Source organism: Phaenicophaeus curvirostris, chromosome 6 (genome assembly GCF_032191515.1).
Source record: "Phaenicophaeus curvirostris isolate KB17595 chromosome 6, BPBGC_Pcur_1.0, whole genome shotgun sequence".
NCBI lineage: Eukaryota > Metazoa > Chordata > Aves > Cuculiformes > Cuculidae > Phaenicophaeus > Phaenicophaeus curvirostris.
This window is the reverse complement of record NC_091397.1, coordinates 7,406,083-7,432,372: the sequence shown is the minus strand read 5'-3', so window position 1 is coordinate 7,432,372 and position 26,290 is coordinate 7,406,083. Positions and strand designations below refer to the sequence as shown.

The 26,290-nt window shown below is 39.4% G+C and overlaps 1 protein-coding gene across 9 annotated transcripts in view; it reads left to right on the top strand.

Moving 5' to 3' along the window:
* Positions 1 to 26,290, top strand: part of KMT2C (lysine methyltransferase 2C) — a 218,921-nt gene that overhangs the window by 157,097 nt on the left and 35,534 nt on the right. For 7 of the 9 annotated variants that reach the window (XM_069859268.1, XM_069859274.1, XM_069859273.1 and 4 more), the window contains 14 exons: positions 40 to 252; positions 4,074 to 4,202; positions 6,089 to 6,208; positions 9,106 to 9,236; positions 10,785 to 10,971; positions 17,575 to 17,679; positions 18,025 to 18,072; positions 19,248 to 19,385; positions 20,448 to 20,480; positions 20,554 to 20,667; positions 22,745 to 22,883; positions 23,132 to 23,346; positions 23,462 to 23,535; positions 25,560 to 25,742. In XM_069859268.1, the coding sequence (XP_069715369.1) occupies positions 40 to 252; positions 4,074 to 4,202; positions 6,089 to 6,208; positions 9,106 to 9,236; positions 10,785 to 10,971; positions 17,575 to 17,679; positions 18,025 to 18,072; positions 19,248 to 19,385; positions 20,448 to 20,480; positions 20,554 to 20,667; positions 22,745 to 22,883; positions 23,132 to 23,346; positions 23,462 to 23,535; positions 25,560 to 25,742 (1,829 nt within the window). The remainder of the gene's footprint in view (positions 1 to 39; positions 253 to 4,073; positions 4,203 to 6,088; positions 6,209 to 9,105; positions 9,237 to 10,784; positions 10,972 to 17,574; positions 17,680 to 18,024; positions 18,073 to 19,247; positions 19,386 to 20,447; positions 20,481 to 20,553; positions 20,668 to 22,744; positions 22,884 to 23,131; positions 23,347 to 23,461; positions 23,536 to 25,559; positions 25,743 to 26,290) is intronic. The other 2 variants (XM_069859276.1, XM_069859272.1) reach the window with 2 other exon arrangements.

The window sequence follows — 26,290 nt, the reverse complement described above, 5'->3', positions numbered from 1 at the left end:
AGTTTTATATTGCTGTTATGATTCATTTAACTTTTATAGACCCACCGAAGACATACACCCAGGATGGAGTCTGCTTGACAGAATCCGGCATGTCTCAGTTACAGAGCCTAACTGTTACAGTACCGAGAAGAAAACGGATGAAACCAAAGCTTAAATTGAAGATTATAAATCAGAACAGTGTGGCTGTGCTTCAGACACCCCCAGATGCCCAGTCAGAGCACTCAAGAGATGGGGAGATGGATGACAGTAGAGGTAGCAGTCTGCTTTTGGCATGTCTTATATCCTGGAGTGTTGTAGTACATGTGTATATTGCAGATATCCCTTGGAGTTTTTATTATCCTGATACTCTTATGTTCTGTGTAGAATGCTTTATGGAAATTACTTGGACAATAGTCATGGCTCAGTTTTGTCTGTTACAGGGATTTTTCTTGTTCTTCTGATTATGGGTCATCCATCCTATAGGAAACACCTTTCTAAGGACGGCAACAATGGAAATAGGAGTTACCTTTTTGTCTAATTTTTGGGTTACCTGTGGGAAATACTTCGCACTCACTGAGTACATGTGTATTTTGAGGCTCTTGAATTTAATGCAAACACTGTTTGAAAGTAGCTCAGCAAAGCAGCGTCAAGATCACTGTAAAGCTGGTATTTAAAATGAAAAAGAAAGTGGAGTAGAAAAGCTCTTTGCTGACAGTATTTCCTTTTTCTGAAAGAAATGAGGTGGGGTGACCTGAGAGTCCGAGGAAAACAGTAATTTTCTTGTATTTACATAGGTGAAATGAACATTTTGTTTGTGCTCATCTCCAGGGTAGAATTTGCGATGGAATTTGAGTTTGGAATTGAATTCTGGGTGTTGCTCTGGTTCAAGTAGATGACACTGTGTGCAGAGCCCTCCCAACGGATTTCAGGTTCCAGGATGGGGTGTCAGTGTAGTATGGAGGGAAGAGAAGAGCAGTGCTTTTGTGCCCCCCAAGGCTGATGAGAGATGAAGGGATCTCGGCTAATGCTTGCCTTCCCAAGCACGTCCCTCAGTATGGGGATGACATCTCAGTCAATGGTAGAAGTCCCTGGTAGAGCTCCTTCCACTGCAGGTCTAGACATGGAGCAAAGATGCACACATCCCAGGGCCACCAGTACTTGGCTCATCTGCTTCCATTACAGCTGAGTAAGCACAGCAGCCCCAGCCAGATGAGGCCAAAGGTGGGAGACCTTTGGAAAAAAGACACAGAGCAACCAGACCTGTTCTTCAAATCCCCACTGTTTGACACAAGAAACAGCAGCCAGCATGGTGCAGTACCATTCTCCTGTCCTCTTTGTCATGGTCTGTCTGTGCATCCTGACAAGTGTGTTGATAGAATAGGTGTCAATCCATGGCCAGGGAAAGGCTTACTGAAATGGCAGGTGTGAAAGTCATTGCGTTAGTCAGGCAGGTGTCTGTTGGGAGAGGAACACAGGCACCCACCTCACCACAATCTCAAGTGCTTTCTGTTTATGCAACAGTACCTCCTTGTTAATCAGATTAAATGTCATAAGAAGCTTTTTTTAGATACAGAGAGTGTACTTGAGATAACTGGTAGTTTAACCATCAGTGCAGTTTCAGTCTTAACTTGTTGATATAAGTATTGTTCATGGTGTTTGATTAGGACATCCTTACCAGTCTGCTGTTGACTGGAAGTGAATTTATTTATAATACCTTCCATTTATTTGCTTATAAACAGTTCACTAGTTGTTTTTTCTTTCATTTCCTTCAGTATTCACAGGGTTTGGTACATTATCCTAGCATTACACTGACTCTTAAATTTCGTCTTATACTTTTATATAGTCTATCAGGTGAGTTGTTGAAAGCAAAAAAAACCTTTTGAAGGCATTAAGATAGAGAGTTAACCACTTTCCTTGTTTTTCTCGCTCAGTGGTTAATCATCTTTACTTTTGCAAATATGTGCTTGTTTTCTAAACCACGTTTCACTTCATTATCTGCTTGTTGGCTTTTTTAAGTGTCCCTTTTCAATAGATAACAAGACATAAATGTAGTAGAAGAGTATGAAAGCGAGAGCCAAAGCTTCGATGGACTTTAATTTCAGTTCAGATCAGCTTTTGTTGACCTTCTGAGAATTAGAGCACATTCATGTATTTGGCAGTGGTAGCACAGCGCGGATGTGGTAAATGGGCTAGATTTCCTAGAAGCTCTGCTTGTGCTCTGTTGAGTGGATCAGTGCCTGTTCTCTGAACGTCTGAGATTTTTGTATGAGTATCAGGATGAATAAAGCTGTGCCATGGCTTTAATTGGAGCAATGTAGTGTAGTAATTCCAGGTAAGGAGGAATAACCCTTACTTCCACTATAAAGTTCCAGGTGGAAAAAAAGAGGTTGTGTGGGAGGAAATTGAGCTCCTGGTAATTTTGTTACCACCTGATCTGTAGGCTTTCATCTTCTTCTACATTTGGTCAGGTGTTCCACATTTTAAAGTCTACTTGAAAGTTCAGCTTGTGTTGGGAGCTTCAGCTTTGGTAGAGTTCATGTGACTCTTCTGTGGTTGTTGGTAGTGCTGCTCCCCGTCAGTAAGTGGGAAGGACCACTGTGGGGGTTAGCATTCAGCATACTGCTTTGTGTAGCAGGATAAGCTGGCACTCAAGCAGGTTTCTCTTCTGCCATCGCAAAGAGGTTCACAAGTGCTTCTAAGGGGAGGAGGGAATTGGCTGTGATGGTCAGTGGGGACGGCCTTTGCCAAGCCACCAGCTTTGTTGGTAGAACTCAGAAGGGTCTTCACGAATGAGGAAGGTCTGGTGTATGACCCAGCCTGTGGAAAAACAAGGGTTGGAGTTCTGCCATGGTGGAAGTAGTGTGAGAGAGTCCAGCTCTGTCCCGTTGTAACAGTATTTCTAGCTCTTACAGCTAGCTTTATGTGGGTTTGGACCATATAGAATTATATATCTAAATCCAAAGCAGGGAATCAGATTTCCAATATCTTTTCAGAGATGAGAACACATTTAACATGTTTCAAAAGCTTTTCAATAAAATGAAGATGTGAGGTCATTATTATATTGATATTTTGGAACATCAGAAACAGAATTAACTCTCTCTCCAACACAAAGGCTTTTTAATGACATCATACTTTACATCTGCTTCTACCCTGCTTTCACATGGAGTGTAAACTCTAGCTCAAAATAACAGTCTTCATCTTCAAGTCTGAGTAGCTTTTTCTGGGCTGAATTTTCTACTATGTAAGTCAAACTACTCTGCATAGGCAAGCCTGCTTTCAGCCAGTCACGCAGCTTCAAGTCAAGAACCTTCCAAATTGAGAGTCCTTATATATTACCTTCCAAGGGCAGGCTGCAATTTTTCAGTCTGTCTTCACAATTAAAAGACCAAACAAAAAAACCAAACAACCAAAACAAAACTTAGGAGGACAGTAAACAAAATTAGTTTTATCTCACCTAGTAAATTGTATCCATATTCCTTGATGTATGGCTAGGAGTTCCTCAGACGCTTAGAAGATGCGATAGCACAGGCTTCTGAAAGAGGCACCAAGAAACATTTCGGAGATTCGCATACAGTAACAATAGCATTTATTCTCTGGTTTTGTGTAGACACCATTGAGCAGGAACTCTATTTGTAATGTAGTAGTAGAATGAGGGGGAATGGTTTTAAGCTGAAAGAGGGAAGATTTAGATTAGATATTAGGAAGAAATGTTTTACTGTAAGGATGGTGAGACACTGGATGAGGTTGCCCAGAAAAGTCATGGATGCCCCATCTAATGGAGGTGTACAAGGCCAGGCTGGATGAGGCTTTGGGCAACCTGATGCAGTAGGTGTCCCTGTCCATGGCCAAGAGGTGGAACTGTATGGTCTTTGTGGTCCCTTCCAACCCAAATGGTTCTATGATTCTATACAGGGTGTTTGTGTATCAATAGGGTGGGTTTCCCAAAAGCATTTAGAGTTGTGGGGTGTCTGTCAACCTTTGGAAAAATCTGTCATTCTCAGTCAGTTTCTCATAAACCACTCAGATGCAGAAGTTCTGGAAAAGTATCTTCTTTGCCTTTTCCAATTAAAATTACCATTGTCTCTTTTCTGCAGAAGGTGATCTCATGGATTGTGATGGAAAATCAGATTCCAGCCCAGAACGGGAAGCTGTGGATGATGATACCAAAGTAGCAGAAGGAACTGATGGGATTAAAAAAAGGAAGCGAAAACCATATAGACCTGGTAGGATACATAATTTATATGGTTCTGTGTCCCTTCTTGTTTTTGAAAACCATGTGGAATTCTGAATTATTCTACAGCTGCCTGGTGATTTTGGAATTTTTTTCCCCTGTTTAAAGTAATTTTTAGTCCTCTTATGGAAATACTTTTCCTTAGCAGTGAGCCTCTTCTTAGCGTGCTGTCAGTTATTGGTTAATAGTTCAAATTTATACCTTATATTGATTATTAACTTGATAGGAAACGTACTGTGTTTATATAATTGTTGCAGCCAGTTTGTGTGCATGTATCTGGCAATATCTGAGCTTCAGAGAACTTTTTGCAGGTATCTTATTTTTTTTCTGAAATATTTGCTAGAAGTAGTTTACTGAATATTTGCAGATGACTTCTTTTAGTTAGTTCAATTATTGGATGAATTAATTTATTTTAATTTATTAGTGCAGTCAACTCTTAATTATCTTGACTGTGGACTGGCTGTGTGTCTTGGACACAGAAACACTTGAGCTGTCTCCAGGCAGAAAAAGCTAGAGATACTTAAGTGACTGTAGGAAGTAGCTCTAATTCATTAGGAATAAAACTAAACCCAAGATAATAAGCTCTGCTGAGACACTGCTTGGGTGTTTGAGGAGTCACTGTGTCATATATCTCTGTAGTCTCAGAATTGGTGTTCACTTGCTGGGTTTGTGTTTCATTATGCAGCCTCCCACTACTGTGGATAATAAGTTGATTGTAGTCCTTGCAGTCACAAATTCTGGTTTTGGCAGTCACACCCATCCTCCTAGCTGTAATGGGCTGTATCCTCTGATTATGAAGATAGTAGGGGGAGAGAATAGACACAAGGAAGTGATTGAGGGAGTGAAAGCTGGGAACACAGTGAAGGCAGAAAATGAAGCAGGAGTTACAACATGGTCAAATTTCTCTTTTTTCTCTATCAGTAGCTAAGCAGATCTCTACCACCTTTTACCCTCCCCGTGTCATTTAATAGAATCATAGAATGGTTTGGGTTGGAAGGGACCTTCAAGATCATCTAATTCCAACGCCCCTGCCATGAGCAGGGACTCCTGCCTCTGGATCAGGTTGCTCAAAGCCCCATCCAAGCTGGCCTTGAATATATCCATGGATGGGGCAGCCACCAGTTCTCTGGGCAACTTGTGCCAGCACTTAACAGATATTTCTTTTTTTTTGTAAGTAACATACCTCAAAAAAACATTTATTTCTGTTGCTGCGTCCTCAAGAGAATAGAGTTTCATTTGTTCAGAGTGGTTTTGGATCATGAGTTGAGCAGCTGTCTGCTGGTTTTCTGCAGCCAGCAATTTCCCTGAAAAATGAAACAAATCTGAATCTGATGCATACGCACACACTGACTGTAACGGGTCGGGTCACAGCAGTCAGTCTCCAGTGAAGGATTCTGGAGTTTCAGGCAGATTAATTGTCCTTATTTTGTGATTTGTCCTCCTCTAGTAGCCTTGTTTGGAGTGGCAGGCTCTCTAGGGGAATTTGTAAAAGGGCTTTTTTTATTATTTTTTTTTTGGTCCTTTAAGGTTCTTTAGTAGTTTTTATTTGATAGATTGACTTCTAACTCTAACAGTTCATCAGCTTGCAAAGTGAAGGAAAAAATCAGAAATTTGCCAGATTTGGTGATTTGAGCTTACTGTGGATGTTTTACAGTCCTAATATCTAGATCCTTTTTGATAATTACAGATACACCCACCGAGACATTAAAATTCAGAAATATTTCATAAAACTAAAAATGAAAACTTATCAAGTATATCAGATTCATTCTTAGTCCACTACGGAGGCAATAAGTCCCCCTTACCTGCAGAATAATCTTGACTCTTACTCTTACTATGAAACAGTTTTAGTCAACATACTTAATTTTGCATCCTTGTTAGGTATTGGTGGATTTATGGTACGTCAGAGAAGTCGTACGGGGCAGGGGAAGACTAAAAGATCTCTCTCCAGGAAAGATTCTTCTGGATCTGTTTCTGAGCAGTTGCCTGGCAGAGATGAAGGTAAGAGCAGAAGCTTTGTTTTAAGTTTCTGTTCATGTTTAATGCAATGAAAATAATGCAATTCAACAACATACAATTCTTTCCAGAGATGTACTGCAAAGAGAAAAGTTTTTGTCTTTGTCAATGATGGCTTTATTAACACAACTGAAAGTACTATTTCCTACATACTTAAAATTTCAACAGAGCCCATGATTTACGAAGAAACTGAAGCACTGAATTGCAGGCTGTTGTGGGAGAGAAATAGTGAGGATGACAAGGACTGCTGAGTTGTGTCAGAGCTCTGTTTAGCCTAGCTTTGCCCAGTAAAAGACAGAAAAATATGTAAGAAATGAGGTAGGTTTAGAGCAATCTTTTTTCTGATGGACCTTCCTCCAGAGGTAGTCCTGGTCCAGTTTTAATATTCATCCATGTTCCATGCTTAATCATAGAATCACTTGTTTGGAAAAGACCTTTGAGTCTTTTCATCAAGTCCAACCATACCTGTCCACTACTAAACCAGATCCCTGAGCACCTCATCTACCTGTCTTTTAAATACCTCCAGGGATGGTGACTCCACCACCTTCCCTGGGCGGCCTGTTCAGTGTCCAATAACCCTTTTGGTGAAAAAATTTTTCCTGATGCCCAATCTGAACCTCCCCTGGTTCATCTTGAGGCCATTCCCTCTCGTCCTGTCACCTATCACTTGGGAGAAGAGACCAACACCCACCTCGCTACAGCCTCTGTTCAGGCAGTTGTAGGCAGCGGTAAGGTCTCCCCTCAGCCTCCTCCAGGCTAAAAATTCCCATTTCCCTCAGCCACCTCTCAAGGCTTGTTCTCCCGCCCCTTCTCCAGATGTGTTACCCTTCTTTCGAAGAGCTCCAGCACCTCAGTGTCTTTCTTTTAGTGAGAAGCCCAAATGTATCTGGGTATTTTTAGGTATCTGTTTTCTCCTGAAAATCTTGTATCGCTGAGTTCAACAATACACTTATTGTTGGATGAAGAAGTAAGTCCTTTTAATTTTAAACTGGATATCTGACAGTGTCATAAGCTACCCTCGTGCTTTATCTTATGAAAGATGATTTTAAAAAAATCATTCCACATTAATTTGTAATACAAGAAGATTTTCTAAATGTGTGTTGTATTCCCCCATCAGCTGTTGTCTTGATTCCAGGGCTGAAGAACCCCCGTCTTCTTGTAAGAAAGCTGTTTTCATGGCTCTGACACTGTAGTACTCAGTAGGTTGGGCACCTAACAAGAAGTCAGATTTTGTTTATGGGCCTTGTTCTCGTTTGCTGTGTGTGACTAGACTAAATTATTCATCCATCTGGATTTGTTCACAGTATCTAATCTAGAAAATATTGAAGTATCATTAAGGTGAGATGTGGAATTTATTTAGTTCAGAGCTTGTTTCCTATAACAGTAGGTAGAAGGAGGCAGCTGCTTCTAAATTTGGCTGATATCATCTCAGTTAAGAGAAATCAAAGGCCAGAGTCTTCTGTTATTTTGTCCTCTCTGTTTAGCTGTTGTGTTTCTCACTTTTCTAGAGCCAGATTGGGCCCTTGCTATGTATTTGTACAACTATTTGATGAAGCCAGTGAATGTTTCTTTTATCAATGCAACCCAGTATTGTAGTTAGGTCCCCTATTCAGATATAGTGCTTGCTTTCTTTTTAATATTAGTGTTAAAGCTGTGTTTTTCTGCTTTGTGAATGTTATTTCAGTTTAGTACACTATATGTTATAAGTAGTGCTGAAAATTTTGCTTTAAAGTTTTTCATTTCTATAGGGATCTGCCCCTTTAAATAAAAAAAAATGGCTGGGAAGTTAATTCCCCATTCTGAGTAACAGTACAATGCATATTGTTAAAAAGCGGTGTTCTTAAACAAGTATTCTTCAGTTAGAAGTTTGAGCTTCTTTGTGTCTGCTCAAGCACAATTGCTTGTTAAGAAAAAAAGAAACTCAGAAAATCTGTGTGTGTGTTAAGTCATCAGAGCTTGCTGAGAGCCTGCTTCTCAGCTGCTGGTACTCATCAGCCTCACCAAGTTCTTTGGTCCTCTTGGCATGTTCCACCCCCTTTCTCTGCAAAAGCTCTCTCAGACAATGCAGAGGTCACAGTGTTGGTGAGCTTCATTCTACTTGCCATCCTCTGAATACGGTGTGAGAGATCACTACAGCTCAAAGCATGGCTGATTTTACTACCACAATAATGCAGTTTCTTAAATAACTTTCCAGGGTCATTAACTTCATGTATTTCACTTTGGTAAGACAGAAGTAGCAGGACTTAAAAAGTTCTGCTTTTACCTGTAGTGTTTCCCCTGCTTTGATGAAATAAAATCCTGAATGGTTGATGAGCACTGTGTGCTTTTGTGTTTATTAGAAAAAGCAGTGCCTTCGGAATATGATCGCTGAATAAACGTGTAATTTTTCTTCAAGGGCCTTTTATAGATTTCTTTTTCTATCCTGTTGATTATTTATATTGCAGTCTTTTCTCTGATTTTAAAAAAGACTTTTTTTTGCTTTTAATTTGAGAAGAATTAGCTTATAAAATGAAATGTGATTAATGTGTAACTCAAAATTGATGATTTTGGAGTTACTACTTCAGTGGAATTGTCTTTCACATATCTGGTTGAATGGCACCTGTAATTTCTCTCAAATTACCATAGTCCTTGGAGGCTTGATGATAGGAAAAGTAAAGGTCTGGCTTTAGCCAGTGAGGTACAAGGTAGCAGTGTGAGTGGTATCACCAGAGCCAGGTGATCCAGCTGACTGGATAAAAGCCACCTTTAGACTACGTCTAGAGTGATGTTCAGTGAACCCGTGCACCCGGAGAGGTAATGAGATACGTTAGGTGTGATGCCACCAGACTTTCAGAGCAAGATACCAAGAATTTATTTATTTGTGCCTGAATGTTTCTTTGTAGGTTGGACAGAACAGCTACCAGACACACCAGTTGAGGAGTCTGTCCCAGCTTCTGAAAGCACTGAGAAAATAAAAAAGCGTTACAGAAAAAAGAAAAATAAACTTGAAGAAACCTTTCCTGCCTACTTGCAGGTAAAGCTGTTGGTATCCTTCTTGTGTAAAAACATTAAAAACCTCGATTCGTAGTTCATTTAAACCATTAACGCTTATTTTCAGATTCCCATTTTATCATTGAAATGAGATGGATTTTTCAGTAAAGAACATTAGTAAGCTTGTACAGAAAGCTGCATATTATTACATCTCCAGTCTCCTGGTGTTGTTTCTCAATGTATGGATCTCTGTTTGTTCTGAGAGGGAGGGAAAAAGCCTTTCTTGTCTCTCTGGACTAACTCTGTAGAACGTCTTAGCCTGGTCATGCTGTTTTCACAAGTTGCTAATTTTTTTTTTTTCAGAAGATTACAGAATGTGATTTGATAGGAGAAACTTGTTTCCTATAGTTCTGCGATTTTATGTGCCCTGCATCTCCCTACCACAATAATCTCTGATCTTTCCCCTCCATTAGTTCTGTGATGTCCCCAGCAGGCAAGAGGTAGCACTCACAGATAATAACCAGGATATAAATTGTGATTCAGCAACTTACTTACATTCACCTGGTGGATAAACTGGTTTTGGTTTATATATATATCTCTCACTGAGAACATTTTTTGCCTCACTGCTCTTCTCAGCCACATTTTTCATGATAACTGTTGTCTTGCAGATGCTCACCAAGCTTCATGACATAGACACTGAAAGCAAGGAATTGACAGAGAGGCAGAACACCCTCTGTCTAAAAATAATTTGTATTTTGTAAGTGGAGAAGTGAGTTGGAAAGAAAATAAGGATAAATATTTTTTACTTAATGCACCTTTTACCCCTGTAAAGCATAGAATACTTCTTAGTTTCTTTTGCTCATGCAGGAATAACTGGTGCTAAAAAATCCATCTTTAGCCTTATTTTTAGCAGCTGTGTCCTAAATCAAGATTTTAAAGACTGCATGAAAAAATAAAGTTCTTACATAATGAATAAAGATTGGCTTGAAAGTTTGGTAGGTTGTCAAATGACGGAGTGCTCAGGCTTACGTGAGTAATAGCTGCTGTATTTTAAAAGATACTGATGTAAGTTAAACAGCTTTGGGTGTTCTGTTACTCCGGTTCAATGTTGGGATGATTTTGAGCGAAGTGAAATGCACTGTCTAGACATTCTAGAATTGGGACCACAATGTGCTTGCATGTTTTTGATAAACTTCTTATGTGGCCTCAATCTAAGTTGCTCAGTTTTCCCCTCCGCCAGCCATCTTTTTCGTGCTAGGAGAAATGCTTTGAATACTGAAAAACTTGACATGTAACAGCACTGTATTTGTACCTTGACTGTGCCGCATCTACATCAGACTGTATTTTTTCTATGTAATTTAAGGTGTGAATCTAATTATAAGATGTTAATAATGCTGCTACCTCAGGTAAGTTTCATCCACGTCTTATAGCCTGGAAGAGGCTATAAGACATACTGGAAGGCATGTGAGGCTGAGACTGTGCTTTTACATTTCTAGTAATCATTGGCTTTTAATTTTAGCTTTGTGTTTACCCAACTATTTTAATAGATACAGTGTTCTTCCTACACTGAATCGTTTTGTGTTCTTTGCAGGAAGCTTTCTTTGGGAAAGACCTACTAGATACCAGTAGACAAAGCAAGATGAGCCTAGAAAATTTACCTGAAGAATCACTTCCACTCTCCTGTAAAACAAACCTGACCACGAATTTCCTAGATCCTTCGTCTGACCCCCTTCTCAGCTCAACCTCTGCTCCAGCTCAGGCAAAACTGGGACCTCAAGGTATACAAAGCTCAAGTTGGTGATAATTCAGTGGTCTGATTTTGTTGTTGCAACCAGGGCTTTTCCACTCTTTTTTTTCCACGCTGTTTATGTGATGTATTTTTCAACATTCTCTACATTAACTGTCCTTTTGGGGTCAAGTTCCATTGATAATTATCTGGTATTCACCTCCAGGGATTCGGCTGTTTCAGAAAGAGCAATGGATGGCACAACAATTGGCACCTAATGCAATGCTGAAACTACTTGACTGTAACGTCCATGTGTATAAAATCCATGAAAATTAATTCTATGTTGAAAGAAGCACACAGAACCATTATAGAATGCGACAAGAATACTCTAATTTAAAAACATTTTATGTAGTTTAGTGAATACTAGTTGGACGAATGTCATCCAACTTTATTTTCTTCAATGGTTTAGACTATTTTAGGTTGCCAGTCTCCTTGGAATTTTTGGTTCACCATGTCCTTTCTGAACACGAGTGCCCTTTCCAAGTACAGTTTGTAGCCCCTAGGCAATCTTTTGCTATTGCAAAACCTTACTGAAGGTACTGCTGAGAGTTTCGCAAATAGCCTGAGGGTTGCAAAGTGCTGCTGAAAGAGCAGCTTCACACAAAAGAGCAATTAAAAGTGAAAACCTTATTGCCCCTCCGAATTGGTTATTTTTCTGTGTCTTGTAGTATATGATGTTACCTAGAGATGTTCTTACCCTTCTGTATGTTTTAAAAAATGCTACTATTTCTTGTCTGATTGAGTTCATTTGTGAGTTGTGTTTCAGCTCATCCTTACAAGTCCTTCCATCTAAAATTGTTCACACACAGTGAGATAGGTTCCTGTGTCCAGAGTCATTTGAAGAGAGATCCCTTAGTTGTCATTGTTACTTGGTGAAAATCTGCTAGATGAAAAGCAAAAGGCTACATTTTAATTAAACATTGATTGTGATACAGTAAGTGATAGAGAATGCAGAAGTAAACTTCCCTGAAGGGGAAGCCGCAGCAAATGGAATGTTTCAAGGTCTGTATTTCATTGGTTCCAACACCACAAGAAAATACACTCATGTAGTCTTTTTTTCAGCCAAGCATTCTTTTGAAGCCAGGAATACAGATTCAGAAGTCTTTGCTGGCCTATCCAGCTGCAGGATTAAAGTCATTAATGTTCATGTAATATGGTAGTATAAGTTTTTAGGAATTCATGGACTCGATGTTAATTTAAGGTTCTGTTTTTCCAAAGTTTGGAAGGAATTTTTTTTAAAAAAGTGTTCTTTATGAATCAGCAAAGTTGTAAAATTTGTCATTTCCTTTTCTTTTTATTCAGAAACAAATCATAATAAGGTGACTATTAACAAATAAATCACTAGCCACAGTTTTAGTGCATAATGTACTGTCTTTCCTGTTTTATATACAAGAGACTCAAAGGACAGGGCATTATGGCCATAGGAATGTTCTTGACAATTGTTTCTCAGCTGCTCAGATTTCCAGTCAAAATTGTGTCCAGACAGAGCTGTTTGTTGTAGTTGGAGCGCCAGTGGGTAAAGTCATCTGCCAGTATTGATCAGTTCCAGTGCAGTTTTACTCAACTCTCTCTCTGACTGTGTGAGACAGTTCTCTCCCTATAGCCTCCACACGTGTGAGAGCACCAGATTCATTTTGGGTGGTGGAGACCCTGGTAAACTGGCAAAACCACTGAGCTAGCAGCGGTTCCATCTTCCTTTCTGCTTGGTGTTCCAGAGGAGCTGGAGTCCAAGGCAGTATCCAAGAGTACCTGCAATATTTTCTTCATTTCATCACAGACCTGGCTTTGACATAGGATCACAAACTGCTTTATTCGCTGCGCTGGGAGGCTGTAGGACTGTGCTGTTACTCATCGTGTTATTTACCTACAGTGCTATTTCTCACAAGGATTGCTGACTCCTGTGGGAGTCCTTGTCTAACTGGGTAGGTCTTTACCACGAGGAAGATGTTCTACTTTTGGAAGCTCCACTTGTTTAATCCAAAGATTAAGGGTTACATATACTTGTTCATCTCCCAAGGAGCTATCAAGCAACTAAAGAGGAAGTTATTCTCTCTGCTTTGCCTTTCAGAATGTGCGTAGGGCTGCCAGGGAGTCAAACAGTCATGTGTTCAGTCTGCTCATAAAGTGAGCGTGTATTTCAGTGGCGTAGTCTGGGGCTGCTTATTCTTAGAGCCTCGGTTAAGGGTATCTGGAGCTTTTGTCAGACAAGATTGCAGCAGTGATGAGCATTGGCAGAGTTATAGAATCATAGAATGATTTGGGTTGGAAGGGACTTTAAAGATCGTTCAGTTCCAACAGGCCTGCCATGGGCAGGGACAACTCTCACTGGATCAGGTTCCTCAAAGCCATGTCCAGCCTGGCCTTGAACACCCCCAGGAACGAGCATCTACAGTTTCTCTGGGCAGCCTGTGCCTGTGCCTCACCACTGTCACAGTTCATAGAATCATAGAATCACCAGGTTGGAAAAGACCTCTTGGATCATCGAGTCCAACCATTCCTATCAATCACTAAACCATGTCCCTGAGCACCTCGTCTACCCATCTTTTAAATACGTACAGGGATGGTGACTCAACCACCTCCCTGGGCAGCCTCTGCCAGTGCCCGATGACCCTTGCTGTGAAAAATTGTTTTCTTATATCCAGTCTGAACCTCCCCTGGCAGAGCTTGAGGCCATTCCCCCTTGTCCTGTCCCCTGTCACTTGGGAGAAGAGGCCATCACCTTCCTCCCTACAGCTTCCTTTCAGGTAGTTGTAGAGAGCAATAAGGTCTCCCCACAGCCTCTTTGTCTCCAGGCTAAACAACCCCAGTTCCTCAGCTGCTCCTCATAAGACTTGTAGGTATTTCTTATTAATAGCTAATCTAAATCTTGTTAAATATTTCTTCTTAATATCTAATCTAAATCTCTCCTCTTTCAGCTTAAACATTTCCCCTTGTCCTGTCCCTGCACTCCCTGATATAGAGCCCCTGGCCTGGTTTCCTGTAGGCCCCCTTAAAATACTGGAAGGCTGCTGTAAGGTCTTCCTGGAGTCTTCTTTTCTCCAGGCTCAACAAGTCAAATTGTCAGTCCTCATATGGGAGATGCTCCAGCCCTTGGATCATCTTTGTGGCCTCCTCTGGACTCACCAAGGACTCCAGGAGTCCTTTTGTTTACTATTAAGACTTAAGAGTCCTCTGTTTATTAATAATCACCAGTAACTGACTGAAGTGAACTTCAGGCTCCCTGTCCTGATTTCAGTCTGGCAAAGAGACTGCAGTTTTTGTTCAGTGGCAAGACTTAACTTCTCTGTGGCTCTGTGTGGAACACTGCACATTGCCGCATGGGACCAACCCTTCAAATAGTTTCCAAGACAGTGCTAGAGCAGTGGGCAAAGTCTTAGTCCCTGGGAACACAGAGCCCCAGATCTCCAGGGTCTCCTTGGCTGTTTGTGGGTAAAGTTGAAGGTGATTTGGATCGGTTTATCCTGAGGACTGTCTGAGTCTCTCCCGAGTTTCTTGACCTGGTTGTCTCTGGTGAAGAAGAGGCCACTTGGTGAGGTGTGTTCTGTGCAGGCTCTGGCAATGTAATCTTTCCTTTAGTTTCAAATAGCTTACATTCAATGTGTTTTTTTCTAGGGATGCTGAAAAAGTCATCTGTTTGTTTAGGTTCTCCAGGGAACACTAAAGAAATTACTCCTAGACAAAAGGAGTGGCTGGGTCTTTGCAGCTGATTTAAATGCTGTTGGGACATTTTATAACTAGATACGTTACTGTGTGATTAAACATCTTAGGGTGGCTGCAGCCTCAGGAGAGGCATTTTTATTCTTTTAGAGCTTGATAAATAAAAGTGAATGCATTAGAGGAATCAAGATCATGAGATTGCAGTAGGACTGTGCATTACAGCATTACAAGCAAATTATTTTCCTTTTTGCTTTGTCTTGGTTTTCATCTCCATTCTGAAAGAGTCAAATTAATGAGCAGTATTGAGCTATTTGTTTGGCAGCAGATGTCAACCAGCTATTGATTCTGATCTGAAGCAGCTGACTGAAGTGATTTACTTGTTTCCAAGATAATATTTAGCACATGCGGAATTAAAATGAAGGAAAATATAGAAGAAAAATGTAAAAATATGCTTTAGATTAGATGTCTTATATAAGATTTATAGATCATAGAGTCTAGCCCTTTGCTGTCACTAACAGCCTTTTTATAGACTTAACCAGCTCCATTTTGAAAGCAGGTAGCTTTTTTCCAACCTACTAATCTTGTTGGAAGGCCATTACGGAATCTGATTGCCTTAATGGTTAGGAGCCCTCTAATTTGAAGGCTGAATTTATTCACAACCAGTTTGTAGCTACGGGTGGTAAACTCTTCAATTATATCTTTCCACCTGAGCACTTTCTAGCTACTTATTCCATATATTTATATTCAAATTAGAAGTTGCATTTTCACGTTCTGTTCTGGAGCACACTACTAAGGGCTGTGAACTAAAACACCATAATATAAAATACTACAAAAGAATTAAGGCCGTTAATACAGTCCCAGTGCTACGTTCATAAAGACTTTTGTTTCCTCCTTGATACTCACCTGCCTTCAAGTAGGAATCTAGGGAAGTTAAACAACAGCTTAAGTCAGTCCCTTGCCTTCTTGCCAGCTTAAGTCATTAACATCACCTTGTAGGTGCCTGGTTCTAGTTACTTGCATAATTAGACCAAATTCCAAGAAGGAAAAGAAGTTCCTCAAAAAAAACCACCCAACTGAAAAAAACCAAAAATAAAACAAAGTACCACACCAAACCCCATTAACTAAGTTCTGTTTGAAACCTTCCATGCCATGGTACTTTTTATCGAATACACAAAATAACTATATCCACAGAGAGATGTGGTTTTGATGCACTTTTTAATACTTCTGATAACAATAGGAGCTGTTTTCTTTATGTGTGTGTTAAAAGATCGGTCTGCGCTTGTGCGTGGGTTTGAACAGTTTGGGTCGGAAGGGACCTTAAAGATCATCTAGTTCCAAACCCTGTGCCGTGGGCAGGGACATGTCCCACTAGATGAGGTTGCTCAAAGCCTCATCCAAGCTAGCCTTGAACACCTACAGGGATGGGGCACCCACTGCATCTTTAGACAACCTGTGCCAGTGCCTCACCACGTTCACAGTTAAAAATCTCGTCCTAATATCTAATCTCTAATCTAAATCTCCCCTCTTTCTGATTATAACTGTTACCCCTTCACCCTGTCCCTGCACTCCCTGATACAAAGCCCCTCCACAGCTTTACTGTAGACATTGATCCACCCAGTTGACTGACAAACAGAAACATGATTTAATTAGGATGGTGTAATCTTGTCTGCATTACAACGAATAAAAACAAAGAATGAAAACAGTAAAGTGAAGAAAAATAATTTTCATTTTGACTTTCAGTAATAGTGGGAGGGAAAAGAGTTGTATGTGAAGAACTTCTCATTCATGATAGAAGTTAGCAGCTTGGAAAGTAGCCTTGTGAATATATCATTGGTACCAGGCTTCTGAATTAAGCTGGAAATTCTTCCCAGGGGCAATTGAGTTGCAATGGTAGGAATGATACCCATATATGGGTGAAATTTGTTTGTTCTTTGACTTTCTGGTCCCTCTCCAACCCACCCGTATTTGTTCTCCCCATTGTACTTTTTATGATTTATAGTAATCCATTTTCTTCATTTAGTTATATCCATATTCACCATCTCTATGTTTTATTGGTCTGGCAATGAGGCTCATGCAATCATCAATGTGCGGCTTTTCTGAAAAATATTTTTCTCAACTTTTATTTGTTAAACAATTTTTTTTTTCAAATGTGGCACATCTGTAAGAGGTCTAAAAAAATAGTCAATAAAACCAGATGGGCCATTTGGAGTCGTTTCTCTCTAGTGAAGTGGATGTCAAGAAGTTAATCATATCCAGACCTTATTATTTAATATTCAATAATTTATTGCTAGGACCAGGCCAGTTTTTTCCAGATGACAAACAAACAGGACATTTCTCCTTCTGTCTGTTCTCACTTCTTCAGGATTTCTTCTGATCTTAAAAATAGCATCTCCCAATTCCATTTACTTACCATTGCTCCTTACTTTTAATGTCTTACTTCCGTATCACGGTGTAGTAACTGGTTGCTCTGTGTTTTCAAGAAAGATGGTGACGGTAAGAGAAGTAACTGATCAGTTCCTTACCTTTATTTTATTAACATATTCCCTCTTGATTTGCTGTGAGCTGTGTCCTTTATAAAACCTAATTGCTGACTTTTACGTGCATATGCCTTTGTGTCCGAGAGGCTGAAAGTTTTTAGGAGATCTTGGGGTTTTCCCCCTAAAATTATCTGGTCTTTCTTCCACGTGACCGATTACATTATCGCTTTTACTGAATCGGAGAAAAAAAACTGAACACTGTAAGGGTGTGAAGATGGCTGGGAGGGGATGCTAGTCAGCACAGCCTCTCACCTCAGAGTGACTTGCAGTACATAACACGCTATAGAAGGCCTGTAGCCTGTTAAATCTGTGTTTGAGTTTATCGCGCAAGCTGTAGTACATCACCAGAAGCAAGTATAAATGCCACAGCTGGTTGATTTTATTTATTGCATCTTATACAGGTAGCACTGATGATCCTTTAGCCGATCTTTCTGAGGTCTTAAATACCGATGATGATATTCTTGGAATACTTTCTGATGATTTGGTAAAGTCTGGAGATCATTCGGGTAAGTATGTTTATAAGGTCTCTCCAGTAATCGTTCTATTTTTTTCTCTTTAATATAGATGTATTTGTTGTATCTATAGGTTATGCCCTAGCTGATTTCAGATACAGTTTTCATATCTTAGATTTCCTTTTTGAGATGATTTTGTTGTCTTGTACCAAAAAAATCCGCAACCTTTTCAACATTTTGTTTTACTTGGCTCTTTGCTTTGCTGCTTAAGAGAGAATAAAATTTAGCTGCCGTTGTCTATCATACCTGCATAGCTTTTTTCAGCATGCAGCTTTTTCTTTACCTTTTTTTTTGTTTTCGTGTTATAATCATCCATTTTATCTGGTTTGGGTCCTGTAGGTCTTGATTTATGCACTTTCCAGGTTGAGAACTCACCCTCCCCATTTGGTAAGAAACTAAACAATGGATGATCCATAGTTAGAAGTAGTCATCTTTCCTAGTGGTTTTAGCTGAAAGAACTGCATGTGTAGAAACTAGCACTCCTTTACTGTGTCACTGATCCGCGCTTTCATCTTCCACTCCTTCTGTGATGTTTGAGTCTAACACAACCTATGAACTCTGCACTCTGCATCTGAGAGTACTGCGTAAAGTTTTGCTTACAGCTTTTAAAAACCTTCCTGTTTTTGTCTTTTCATGATACAAAACCATGCATTTTCTTGCTGTCACTGTTGATTTTAGTCTTACTTATAGTAGCAGTGTGTAGTCTTTATCATAGTGGTATCTTGTGTAGATAAAAAGCATTTTAACAATGTGAATATGGAAAAGCATGAATAAAGCAGTCGGTATCAATCTTTGTATTTCCACTGGATGATGGATGATTCATCAGTTTATGTAAAACACAGGTTGACAATAAGTAGAACAGCATGTTTCATTATTTTAAAATTGTTTTTATTTGATATCAAATACAGAAATATATATTAAATACTGAAGTGTGTAGTTCTTTTTTCCAAAGATCTTTCTCGTTTGAGAGATTTATTGACTTGTAAAGGATGTTAGGAATTTTATGTATTAAGTTAATTTTTCTCAATGCCAACAGATCACTTTGTCTTATGAAATTCAGAACATTCAGTAGCTGGTTTTGAAACAGAAACTGCTGTAACTTCTTTGATATTGAATACAGTTCAACAGCACTTCAGTAGACATTTAATGTAATTGTATACGAACATTTGGGGTGAACTTTAAGGAACGTAAGGATGCAACCACTGATGTGATTGTTTTGAAATGTGCAAAATAGTTATAGTGGAACCTATGTACTGAAAACTGTACGCTGAAAACATGCTGTACCTAAACACAGTAGACTTATTTCAACAAAAATGTCCCGTTCTTCCAGCTGTATTCCAGGCAATTAGCATTCCTCGAACAATACAGTGAGCTGGAGGTAAATAGGGGGTGGTTTTGGTTATTTTCTAATGATTGTCTTATTTAGCCTTGCCTTTCAAGTCTTAGAAAGTCTCGATTTAGTTGATAGCTCAGATTTAGGGGAAAAAAGTTTTATTTTTTATTCTGTACCAATAAATTGTACTTTTTATGTCTAACTTAATATTCTTTCATTCTTCCTTCAGCTGGATTGGATATTGGTCCTATCTCTGATGATCCTTCTTCTCTGCCTCAGCCGAATGTCAATCAGAGTTCACGGCCATTGAGTGAAGAGCAGTTGGATGGGATCCTGAGTCCAGAACTAGACAAAATGGTCACAGATGGTAAATTTTTTGTCCTTGATCTTGATCTTCTAGAAAAATTAAGTAGACCGAGTCCAGAGGAGGACTACAAAGGTAATCCAAGGGCTAGAACATCTCATATCTGAGGACAGGCTGCAAGTGTTGTGGTTTTTCAGCCTAGAGAGTGGAATGCTCTGAGGAGATCTTACAATAGCCTTCCAGTACTTAAAGGGAGCCTACAGGAAAGCTGGTCAGGAGCTCTTTATCAGAGCACAGGGATAGGATGAGGGGTAACAGATCTTAGATCTTAGGAAGAAATATTTTCCTGTGAGGGTGGTGAGGCACTGGCACAGGTTGCTCAGAGAAGTCATGGATGCCCCATCTCTGGAGGTGTTCAAGGCCGGGTTGCCTGAGGCTTCGCGCAATCTGACGCAACCGAAGGTGTCGCTGCCCGTGGCAGGGGGGTTGGAACCGGATGACCTTTAAGGTCTCTTCTGACCCTGTGGAGATACTTTACAGAGAAGAAGGACTTGATGCTATAGGCCTAGTTGATACCGAGCAATTCTAACAAGGCCTTGAAACAGAGAACTGAAAGAAAAACAAAGGCTGGTTCGGTGAGAACAAGAGACAGCCTTCTGATAACAAAGGCCAGCTGAAAGGAATACAAGAGCTAGTTCGGTGGGAACAAGTACCGACTAAAAGAAAAACAATGGAAGAGAACTATCAACATAGTTAATTTTAGTGTAACTTGTTTTTTTAGCATGCGCGATAGTTTAGCCAATAATGTGTTAGTAATAGCTTTATGGACAGTTACCTTTAGCCAATAATATACTATAGATACCCTTGTGGGCACTCAGTTATGTAACTAAAAAGGGTATATAAAGAAACAGCTAACTCTATTAATAAAGTGCCTTTGATCTATGAGAATGAAGTCCGTGCGTTTAATCCCCTCATGACCCAAACCATTTATGATTCTATAAATAGCCTCTTTTTTACTCAAATTGCTATCTTTGTGTTGAACTGTAACCTATTTGGACTTTTCAGAATAAATTTTATTGCATCCTTTAATGGTTACTCATTTTGTTTTGTCTTTACTTTATCTAGGTGCTATTCTTGGCAAATTGTTCAAAATCCCAGGTATGTACTTTAATCTTTTATAAAATATTCTTTCTTAACAATGCCAGCCAACTCATGCGCAGTGTTTTTGCAGAGCTAGGAGGAAAGGATGTTGAAGATTTGTTCACAGCAGTTTTAAGTCCAGCTACAACGCAGCCAGCTCCTTTGCCGCAGCCTCCACCGCAGCTTATGTCTCTGCATAGTCAAGGTAGGTCCCTTTGTAACTTTTCAAAACAGCAGCCAGGTCAGGGGAGTAATTGTAAATACCGGTGTTTAAGTCAGACATGCCTGACTTCCTGCTGTCATTAATTTGTGAAATCTACCATTGTTAATTTATGAATTATTATTCTAAGACTGCTCTGAAGGGTGTGTGATTAACACATGTGTAAATATTGCTAATAGAAATGGACCATTATTTTAGATTTTTCTGTCATATTGGAGCTTTGATTTTCACTGACACTTTCATATTTCTGAAATTTGTCTGTGATAATGCACGTGTTCTTTTCTGACTTTACTCTTCAATTGCTTTTGAGTACCTCCTCAAGGGTAAGGAAAGAAGCTGTATAAACGTGATTTACTGTGTCTTAATTTCCTTTAACAATTCAGTTTAACATGTTAACTAGTCCTATCCAAATAATAGGCTAAGTAATGTTGAAATATGTTTGGGAGTTGATAATTTATTTTCTTTGTTACTACTGAAATTATCATGGCTTGATACAGCAGGCTCTTGCTCTTATATCGAAAGCAAGGGACAGATTGATTGAAAGTAGAGCTTTCTCTTTTATTAGCAGTCTGTATAGGCATAGTTAAATGCACTCTTTTCTCACCAGACATCACCTCTAGTGGATTTTCCCTGAGCTCGTGTAACAAGTGCCCATTCTGTTATACTGGTACTGCAAAAAGTAGTATGCAAATGGATTTCACCAGGGAATTAATCATAAGAAGAAAAATGATTGGTTTCCCAGTTGGATGAATTTCCATAAAAAGGAAAGTCTTCAAAAAGTCTTAGAAAGGAGAGAGTTTAAAGCAAATAATGAGGTGATTTAAAGCAGAAGATAATACAGATATTATTGCCTGTTCTCAGTTACTTGAATACTTGGAGATAACTTTAGCAGTCAAGCTCTGTACGACTGCTTAACTTCTCCCTCTAAGAAGTGCCACAATTACTAAATTTCAGATTTATAATTTGTATAGTGATCCACATGTTTCTGCGAGATAAACATTGCAGTAATGGGGAAGCTTGCATCAAGTTGTAGCATTTTTGAATAAAAGTAGTGCTCTCTCCTCCTAAAGATGTGATCCTACAGTGCAAACCAGAGGCCTGACTCCCCATCCTGTTTGTTTGCCAGGTCCCCACAGTTACTATATCTGTTACTGTTACAGTACCCTTCCAGTAGCTATAATAAAGCACCTTCTCTTACATCTTGAGTAACTTTCATCTAAGCTTTCTGCGTGGTTTGTGCAACCTGTAGATCAGAAGACAGTCTCCTAAAGCCTGAGAGTGATACAGTGGCGTCCTACAGATGCATTTAATTTCAAAGCTACTTCTATGCCTTTAAGGAAATACTGGAGCAACAGTTGTAATCGCACTTAAGTGGCAGGGATTCAAAGGCCAGTGTTAATGCTGTGTAGGAACATCTGCAAAGACCATCTGCTGGAATGAATCTGCCTGTGCCACATTTGCCTAATATTGTAATCAGATAAATAAAATGTTCTGCCTTTGTACTGCTAGGCTGGACATTTAATTAGAAAATGCTGATGCTTGTTTGACTAGATTTATTTGTTTCATTGGTTACAAATTAGGGAGTTAGGAGATAATGAGGCTCACTTTGATACACTGCTGAGGAGTCTCAGAAGAGGAGATGTTTAATTTGGGTTGGTTAATGATAGTTCTGCAAGGAGCAACCTTGTCCATGCTCACTGCTTGGATCCAAGTATGACAAGGATGACAGACTGTTGGCCCTTAAGAATGTATCTGAGTATGTAGTGCAGCATGGGCTACTGCGAAAGTTTCAGAAATCCATTTTAATAAACCTGATTTTTCAGACAAGAAACAAAACTTTGTGCAGGGTTGTGATACAGTGGAACAGGACGTGATACAGTGGAACAGAACCTCTTAAGCTTTTAGGGAAGCGGTGTAAGCTGATATAAAGTCTTCTCCAAAAGTGTTAGTGCTATCAAACTATAGTTTTTCATTAGGGACATTGTTTTTTCACTGAAAATTTCCACCTCTGCCTTGAAAGTGGTTCCTCTTCAAAGAATTAAATTAAACAACTTCTTTCCAGGAGAGAATGCGTTTCCAAGAGTGCCACTTATGAATGGTCTGATTGGCCCCAATCCTCATCTCCCTCACACAGCTTTGACTGCCGGAGCTGGACTGGGCACTTTCTCTCCCATTACACAACAACCATATGCTGATACCAGGTGAGATGAAATGGGGGTAAAAAATATCTATTGTTTAGCACCTATCACTTGTCGGAGGGGTATCAATATTGTGATATTAGCAGTATTTAGCTACTTAGTTCTGTACAAAAACCTCTGTATCGTTGCAGCCTGTTCACTACTGAAATAGCAAACAGAATAAGTACTTTACTAATTGGTTGGTTTTGGTATTTTTTTTTACTCTTGAGTGCAATCTATCGATAAAACAAAACCCTTTCCTGATTTGTCAGGGATAAGAACTCAGCATTCAATCCAATGGTCAGTGATCCGAACAGCTCATGGGCACCGTCTGCTCCACCTTTGGAAGTTGAAGGTGATACCATGTCCAATGCTCAGAGAAGCACTCTGAAGTGGGAAAAAGAAGAAGCTTTGGGTGAAATGGCAACAGTAGCACCTGTTCTTTATACAAATATCAACTTCCCTAACCTAAAAGAAGAATTCCCAGGTGAGAAATTTACTGAATAAGTTAAATATATTGTAGCAATTCATGCACTTTGATTTGAAAAAAGGTAAAACAGACTCACCAAAGGCTTGCTTATTAACACATCTTTTGGTTGCAGACTGGGCTACGAGAGTGAAGCAGATTGCTAAACTGTGGAGGAAAGCAAGCTCACAGGAAAGGGCTCCATATGTGGTAAGAACCATTACACCAGCATTCCCTGCTTTCAGCAAACATATAGTTCATCTCTGAGGGGGTATTTTTTTTTTTAAAAAAAAAAAAAGAAAAAATAGATCTAGGGTTAGTGAAAGTTCACTCACTCCAAGAATGCCTTTCTAATTTCACTTGTAACTGTAAAGACTTCTATCAGTTTGGTTTTCAGCTTTGGAATAAACTATATTAGTATTGCACAATGTAAAGACATAAGCTGAGATAAGAACATCTGTGGTTCCCACTGCCTCTCTGCTGCATTTGATTCATGTCTCAAGTCTTATTTGCTCTGTTTCTTTCTGCACAGGATCTCACTCATTTCTTCAGAAAGATAATAACAAATCATTATGTGACATTCCTTGCTTTCATCTTCTTCCCTCACTCTGTTTTCAGTCTTTTAGCTTCCCCCAGCTTACACTTTTTTAATACAGTCCAATTAGCAAGTAAATTTTATTCCCATGGATGTGGATGGCTCAGAGCTTAACACTACCAGCATCATCTTCTACTATCCAAATTAAAAAAATCCCCTTTTCTCTCTGACAACTTTTAGAGGATAAATCATTAGCCCAAACTCAATGCAGGGAGTTCTTGATCTTTCTGAACGCCTTTCCACTTGAAAGAATCATTCGCTATTGTCTTCTTTCTGTCATCATCATTATTCAGCTTTTTATTCAATTCTGTCACTTCAGCACCTTTAGACCTCTGTGTCATTTCATTCACACTATGTTTAATCTTGGTGATTCCTTCTGTGCAGTATTTATAAGATATTCGGCACTTAGGTAAGTAGATTTTTATCCCAGCATTTATTGCTTTACAATTATTTTTATTGCTGATTTTTTTCTTTTTCATTGCTCTTAACAAATGCAGTCCTGTTCTCCTCATGGATATCTAAAAATCAGCTCCAAACATTATTTCCTTTGTGTTTGGGAGGAGGATGCATGCAAGTGCACACACGGGCACATGTGAGGGTTTACATAGCAAGAAGCAGTTACTTACTTGCGGAGGTTATAGTCCATGTACTTTTGTCCCTCAGCTGTTGCTGGTGTTCCTGGCATTGACTGCTGTGTGATCCCTCTCCTGAGGGATTTATATTCCAGGGGGAGGAGTTAAGGCTACTTTAGGTGTGAAATTCAGTATAGCATTAGCAATTTTTCATTCTAGGCTTTTTACTTTTCTTAGTGTGCACAATCCCATCACTTGTAGGGGAAAATTGCACTAATTTTTCTGCTGCTGTGACACTTGTGCTCTCATCCATGTCACTGTTTCATTGCTGGAGTGGAGAGATTTAAACCTTTTCTGCTTGGCAACCCCCACATGACAAGTGCAAATAAAATCGTGGAAAAGATGTGAGGATTTGATTCAGAAAAGGAATCACATCCTAGATTGGTGGTAAAACAGACTCTTTGAAACTTCCATTAGATGCTTAAAAGTGTCAGTATGGCTGTAAAATGCCTCATTGAAGAGGAATTGTTGTTCTTCCATCCAATTTTTCCTGATCCATAAGCCCATATCCTGTGTTTATACTGCTAACTTAACACAGACTGAGATCTGTAGAGGCTATTTAATGGAGTAGACTGTATTTTTCTTGTCATTGAAGTTCTCCACGTTAGGGGCCTTTATTGATCCAAACATCATCTGCTGTGCTCATGTCTTCAGAGTGCAGACAGCACCAGTATGTGATTTAAAAGGTAAACTAGCAGGATTCGTGCTTTCTTGGCACAGCACAGTACCCAGACAGGGACTCCTAATGCATAGAAAACCTCTGCTGCCAACAACTCCTTAGTTCTTTCCATGTGCATTAGTTTAAATGCAGAATTTCTAGAGACCTGAAGTATTTCCAGTTTGGAATTCTTTTTAAAGTGCAAAATTTAGTTTTCACAAGCATGCGTGTAATTAAACCAGGCTGTACAAATAATTTGGTTGTAGATTTTCTAGGAGGAACAGATGCAGTGTTCACACTTAGCAGAAGAAAACAAGGCTAACTGTGTTTCTTTTTTATCTTTTCCCAGCAAAAAGCCAGAGATAATAGAGCTGCTTTGCGCATCAATAAAGTACAGATGTCAAATGACTCCATGAAAAGGCAGCAGCAACAGGACAGCATTGATCCTAGCTCACGCATCGACTCCGACCTCTTTAAAGATCCATTAAAACAGAGGGAATCAGAACATGAACAGGAGTGGAAATTCAGACAGGTGTGTTGCGTTTAGGGTGTTTTATTGTTTTTCTTCCAGCTTTATACTGCATTGTAGGAATCTGTTGTAATAAAATCAGTTTTAATCTTTCTTTGTAGAACAGTATAAAGTCAGCCATTTGGTGTAAGAAGAAAATAAATGCTATCAGAAGAGAAGCTGCTTGTAAATGTTAAAAAACTTAGTTTTAAAACTTTCACTCGTACCTGTTATAGAAATAGGTTATTCTTTCTCTGCCTGCTAGCTAGCGCAGTGCTTTGCTTTTATATACCGTATATTGCAATAACCTTGTCCTGCAGCCTAGTGCATCAAATTGGGCTGGTTGTCTCTTGGAGCTGTTTTCCTTACATCAGAGCTGCATCTGTCAGTAACGTTTCATCTTCAGAATCTAAGGTTCAAAAACAGCGCTGCTCTTTAGGCAACCTGGGAAATACTTCCTCCCAGGCAATCAAGTTGCATGCCAAGGTAATTGAACTTTACAAATAGCTAGACCCTCAATATACGATGGCTTATAGCTGATCTTAATGTGTCCTAAAGTTTTAATTATTGAT